The sequence below is a fragment of the Bactrocera tryoni genome, chromosome 5 (genome assembly GCF_016617805.1).
Source record: "Bactrocera tryoni isolate S06 chromosome 5, CSIRO_BtryS06_freeze2, whole genome shotgun sequence".
In the NCBI taxonomy this organism is placed as follows: domain Eukaryota; kingdom Metazoa; phylum Arthropoda; class Insecta; order Diptera; family Tephritidae; genus Bactrocera; species Bactrocera tryoni.
The window spans coordinates 40744574-40751245 of record NC_052503.1 but is presented as its reverse complement, the minus strand read 5'-3'; the positions used below and the strand labels follow the sequence as shown (position 1 = coordinate 40751245).

The window sequence follows — 6672 nt, the reverse complement described above, 5'->3', positions numbered from 1 at the left end:
TTTATGAATTATTTTTGGATTTTGAGTGTGTATACAAAAACTAGATGAGTGGGGTTATTCATGGGTCATAGCCTTGGATCATAAACGTTCGATGTATCATTTTAATGATAATTCTCTTAATAAACAGAGAAGATATATGAATACGTGACAAAACACCGTTTCTACGAATTCTAGGTCATGGAACGTGTGTTTTATGATACAACAAAGGCGGTTCAATGATTTCATTCGCTTGCAAAACGATTTACTAGAATTCCGGTTTTACGATTGTCCGAAATTTTGAGGGAAATGAATGAGATTTTCACGAATTGAGATCGAATGACTTTCATAGATCGACCTGTTCTGGCCTAGTAGCCTCTTTCTGAACTCGAATCATGCTAAGTAGATCATATTTATTAGGTATCGCAAAAGTTTTTCTGGCGATGTGGAGAAATCAACTTTAAATAAACTACTTTGAAACTCAGTAAAAGATGTTTTCACGTAAACTCGGGGATGTCATTATACGCCAAAGGCGTTCCAACGATTTCATGCGCTTGTAACTAGACTGTCGGTTTCGATTTTCGATTAATAAAGTTGCAAAAGTGTTTCTCGTGATGTGGCGAAATGAACGTGACAAACATTAAAAACCGTTTCTGCGGATTCAATGGAATTTATTCGCTTCGAGAAACGATATTAATTAAATGAGTTTTGTTATCTTTCGTGTTCCGTTTATTCCCATGTTTTCAATGATTTTTAGGAAGATTTTTAATTTATAAAATGGAAAATTGAGACTGGGAGCTGATTTGTATTTGTAGCCGAAATGTGTTTCAAATATTTTGTATGAGTCTTAAATTGAATTGAAATAAACTCGGCCATTTCTTAATTTTATTTACAGCAGTTGCGGGAAATCCTATTTTATTTTTATTTATTAAAAATATATTGGATCAATAAATAAATAAAATTTCATTTATATATTTTTTGTTTTCATAAGTTTACATTTTTTTATTCTTACAACACAATTACAAATGGCATGCGACTAGCACATGCTTTAACAAGAAAACATTCAGATATTTATCTGTTCGAAACTAATTTAATTACATTCAATAAATTTAATTTGCATGAAATTTAGCTTGCTTTTCTAGACAACAATTAGACAAATCTGTTAATTAATTTCCTCTGAATTCTCGGGTTTTTGGATTACAATTGTGAGTACCGAAAAGCGACAATCTACAGTGGAACCTCCTTTGGTGGAAACACACTTGGTCTTGAGACGTTCCTTCATATCTTCCCTGCATTTTTTCTGGACATCATTTGGCATTTTATTTACACATGGATTAACAGACATCACCAAATCTACAATGGAAAATATTTGAATTTCGAATATTCTGATTTATCTATTTTTCTTTTTTTTCAAAAAAAAAAATCACATTGAAAAATGAGAAAAAATTTGATTTACGATAATCCTCTTTTGATTTATGTTTTTCTTATCCTAGTCTCTAGTCTAGAAAAAATCTTACCAACTAGAGTGTTCAAACTTGGATAGGTGAATGTATTCCATTTATTAACACAGTACTCTACTTTGAATTTGGCTGCAATTAGATCTTTCTTCATCACCTCGTCAGCTTCTGCACAACCCTGGTGAGGAGGTGTCCACTTCTCTGAACCCTGAAAAAATTTCAAATTTCAAATGAACTCATAATGAATTCATAAAAGAAGAAAGACATTTTCATGGAATATTTTGCGGTAAGTTGGCCGTGTCCGAAGCACGAAAGTCTTATTTTAACTGAATGTGAAATCCATTGAAAAATGAGAAAGATTTAAGAAGCGAATGCTTATGAATATTACCTGCATGTATGGTGAAAATCTTGGATCTTTTTCCTGTTCCAGATACATATCGTATATCGCGTTATGGGAAATGGTTAAAATAATGGCTTTACCCCCTGGTCGAAGAAGTTTGTAGATGTTCTGTAATGCTTTCTGTGTGTTCTTACACCAGTGGAGAGCATAGAACGAAACTGCATGATCAAATTGTTCGATCAAGTTTTTTGGTAGCTCAGACGTTTGCATATCTAACTCAATGAAAGATAGTTTATCATCAACTGCATAATGCTGTTTTGCATACTCAATCATTTCTGGGGATATATCAGCACCTATAGACAAAATACTCGTATGATCACCACCAAAATATTTAAACATGAAAAGATATCATATATGATGGAAATCATTTGCCACTAAAACTTTGTCAAACACTATTTTTTCGAATTTGCAATATTTACCAACAATAACAGCCTCCCTACCGACACATGGGACAAGTATATCTCTTGTGGTATTTCCAGGACCGCAGCCTATATCGATAATTCGACCCTTCATGTTCCTGAACTCCTCCGAAAATTGGCCGATCAATTCCAATATGTTACGATTCAGGGTAGCATTCGTTGAAGCGTATTCATTCGGTTGATTCATCTCTGAATGATTCAATCAACGATTAATAAAGATGCTCGATGAACCAATCAACCTCTTCACCAAACACAAATACAAATACTCTTTCCTTACCTATTGATTTTATTCTGATGAGCAATCGAAATATTATTCTATCTGAAAAATAAAAATAGGCTGATAAAATTAATGAGAATTGCAACATCACTGGTGGGGAAGTAAATATATACAGAAAATAAGAAGGTTTCCTATGAGATTGTATTTCAAATCTGATTATATTCTTCTTGAGTAGCTCCTTTACATATACAAGACTTTATGTTTTAAAGTTGTCTCTTATGTGCCGTCAATAGTATCTATGTGCTTTTATGGTATCTATTATAGCTTTTGTCATTTCTTACCTCGGGTGGGGGGTAATAAGTGATAGGCACTGCTATTTTACTCGAAATCTTTCTTTTTAAGTTTTCTTTTACCCCTTACCACTGGTGGGGGGAAGTAAAATATATAAATATTAAGAATGTTTTCTAGGAGATTGGATTTCAAATCTGATTATATTTTTCTTGAGCAGCTCCTTTTATACAAGACTCTTAGCCTATGTATTTAAATTAATTATCAGACCAACGCATAACTCATAATAAGTGCGTTGGTCTTATCTAAAAGAACACGTTTATTTTAGTAGCAAATGCATTTGTATGTATATACATATATATATATATATATATATATATATATACATATATATATATATATTTGCTAGTTAAGTTTATAAAAACACAGAGCAAATCTATATATATAAAACAAAGACGGGTGTGTTCGCCCACTTACAACTCGATATCTGCTGAACCAATTTTCATGATTATTGATTCGTTGGATTTGTTTCCGCCCCGAATAGCAGAATACATATTAACAACAATGAAAACTCGATATGTGTATTGAATACTTAATTTTCTTATATATACTTTTTTTCATACAATTTTTTTTTCAATTTTTGTTTGTTTTGTTTTTTAATATTTTGATTTGTAAATTATTTGAATCGTTCAATTTCGGAAAAACTTTTGAAAATTATTCAGTGAAAACTTTATGTGTGTTGCAGATTGAAATTTGTTACGAAGCCACGAAGAGGTCGCCGTAATATCGGTCGGCGTTCTTTTTGCCATCAACGTATGGCAGCCCAAGCAAGGCAAGACAAGAAGTGCTCCCAAAATGCGATGACATTCGTGCGGAATTATGGATCGCGGTCATTCGGCAAGAGATCGTCACGTTGTCACAGCACGACTTTTCAAACAACAGTTACGATGTTTCATGGACTTTATCTTGGAGTAATGTAGGTATGTATATGTGGTGCTGTTAGATGTTAGATGTACTATGTTGAGTGACAACAGATAGGTTTGTCGCACGTACACATTCTTCTTTGGATGGTAGATGGTGGTTATACCAGATCAAATTGAAGAAATCATTTCTGCGGCAATTCCTGACGCAGAGAAAGGTTCAGTATTATAAGAAGTGATGAAAACCAATATGGTACATGGACCTTGCGGACATCACAATCCCACTTCTGTTTGTATGTCTGACAATAAATGCACGAAACACTATCCACATGCTTTTCTTTCGGAAACACAAACTAGAAATGATGGATATCCAATGTATCAGCGTCGCTCACCAGATGACAATGGCAGAACATTTAGCATTCAATTTAGAGGCGTGAATATCAAAGTTAACAACACATCGAAGTCGACAACATATGATTCCTACCATATTCGCAACTGTTGTCTAATTCACATTCAAAAGTCATGTCAATGTTGCGTATTGCAGTTTGGTGTAATCGATAAAATACGTTTGTAAATACGTCACCAACGGAAGCAATATGGCGGTTACTGATCTTGAACGATACGATCGATACGTGAACTGCAATAAAGCGCTTTGTATGATATTTACTTTTGCGATTCATGAACGTTTTCCGGCTGTTGTGCGTCTCGCAGTTAATTTGGAGAGTAACCAAATAGTATATTTCAACACAGAAAATACAGTACAGACAGAGAAAACACCACCAGCAACAAAATTAACATTTACGAGTTTTTTCTCAACTTTCGTCAGTGAACCGTTTGCGAGAACTTGCTCTATTCGGAAATATCTTGATATCATACATACAATTGCTGGAACGTGATAATCACTGGAATGAAGTTCGCACACTTTTCGCGATGATCAGCCTTAAAATTCGGCGTCAGTTATGGGATACGACCAAAAATTACATTGCCGATCGATCGTCTTGAAACATTGAAAACCAAAAATTGATGTTTATCAAGCTGCGTTACATTGAAAAAAAATGTAGAAAAATCTCAAATAAATGATAATCAACACAATATGAATTTTTGTATTTTCAATTCAAAAAGACATAATTTCGCGCAGGACAACTTCATTATATCAATCCATTATACATATACAAGTTGATCATTTCAACATTTTAGCTTAACAAGGAATTTTTTCATTTGGATATTCACAGATATGATTTAAGGAAATGTTGAAAGTGTCGGTGATCAAGCCATATAAGATGATGAAAAATAAGAAACTTTTAATCCAGTATCATTTATCGATAATTATTGCGGCCGTATCATTAACATCAAAGTTCCTTAAACGGAATAAAACAAAAGATCTAAATTCAATTCTTGCTCAAATATAATTTTCAATGCCATGTCCTCCAACTTGATCTAATCGTATCCGCAATGACAAAATTGCCAACTTCATTTAACATTTAACACTTATTGCCCGATAATGAAAAATGTTCATTAACAATAATAAATTATAAATAAATTACAAATTCACTAACCGTTTTTAATTGCAATCGAAATCAAACTCGCACCATTAAAAATTCAGGTGACTTTCTGATTGAAATTGCAAGAGATTACCAACAGTTAATTTTCCATCACAACGAATCCCGTAGAAAATTCTTTAAATACATGCATCAAAGAACAAAAACAAATCGAAACAAGTAAGGAAGGGCTGTTCGGGTGTCACCGAACATTTTAAACTCTCGCATGATAAAGTGATAATCGACATTTCATTATCCGTCATTTACATATTTTTCAAATACCGCATTTTTGTAAAGTTTTATTCCGCTATCATCATTGGTTCCTAATGTATATACTCGTATACGCCCATTTTCAATTTTTAAAAAAAAAGCCGGGTGCAGCTTCCTTCTGCAATTTCTTCCGTAAAATTTAGTGTTTCTGACGTTTTTTGTTAGTCGGTTAACGCACTTTTAGTGATTTTCAACATAACCTTTGTATGGGAGGTAGGCGTAGTTATTATCCGATTTCTTCCATTTTTGAACTGTATATGGAAATGCCTGAAGAAAAACGACTCTGTAGAATTTGGTTGACATAACTATACTAGTTTCCGAGATATGTACAAAAACTTAGTAGGGGGCGGGGGCCACGCCCACTTTTCCAAAAAAATGCGTCGAAATATGCCCCTCCCTAATGCGATCCTTTGTGCCAAATTTCATTTTAATATCTTTATTTATGGCTTAGTTATGACACTTTATAGGTTTTCGGTTTCCGCCATTTTGTGGGCGTGGCAGTGGACCGATTTTGCCCATCTTCGAACATAACCTTCTTATAGAGCCAAGGAATACGTGTACAAAGTTTTATCATGATATCTCAATTTTTACTTAAGTTACAGCATGCACGGACGGACGGACAGACGTACAGACAGACATCCGGATTTCGACTCTACTCGTCACCCTGATCACTTTGGTATATATAACCCTATATTTGACTCTATTAGTTTTAGGACTTACAAACAACCGTTATGTGAAGCAAATTGCAGTTGTAGCAACATAATATTGTTGTTGTAATTTTGCCAGATTCGATTGCTGTTATTAAAGCGTCTGTCAGAATTATGGTTGGAAAATTGCCTATTCATATTGTTGTTGTTTGACTGAGAATTAAGAGATCTAAAAATGTTACGTGTGCTTGACTGAGGAGGATACTCTTTGTTACTGAACTTTAAATAACCATTTGACTTTATTATATCGTAAGCTTCTTTCAAATTTCCCGGATTTCTACTCACGATGATACTTCTCACCGGTTCTGGTAGACCGTATTTAAAAGAATTGAGAGCAATTCTACCATTACCTTCACTGGTAATTTCTGGCAATTGATTATCACTAAAATATAAGGCGTTATTTAAACGACATAAAAAATTGTTTAATTTAATATAAAAATTTTCTATATTTGAATCACATCGGCAAGATCGTATTTTATC

General features: G+C 33.6%; 1 protein-coding gene across 1 annotated transcript in view; it reads right to left on the bottom strand.

The window, feature by feature from the left end:
• Positions 1-1138: 1138 nt before the first annotated feature.
• Positions 1139-6672, bottom strand: part of LOC120777168 (juvenile hormone acid O-methyltransferase-like) — a 51251-nt gene continuing 45717 nt past the window's right edge. Inside the window, exons 2-5 of the mRNA XM_040108323.1 lie at positions 2253-2571; positions 1822-2126; positions 1494-1641; positions 1139-1329 (exon numbers count right to left, since the gene is read on the bottom strand). Coding sequence (XP_039964257.1) covers positions 1139-1329; positions 1494-1641; positions 1822-2126; positions 2253-2439 — 831 coding nt within the window. The 5' untranslated portion in view covers positions 2440-2571. The remainder of the gene's footprint in view (positions 1330-1493; positions 1642-1821; positions 2127-2252; positions 2572-6672) is intronic.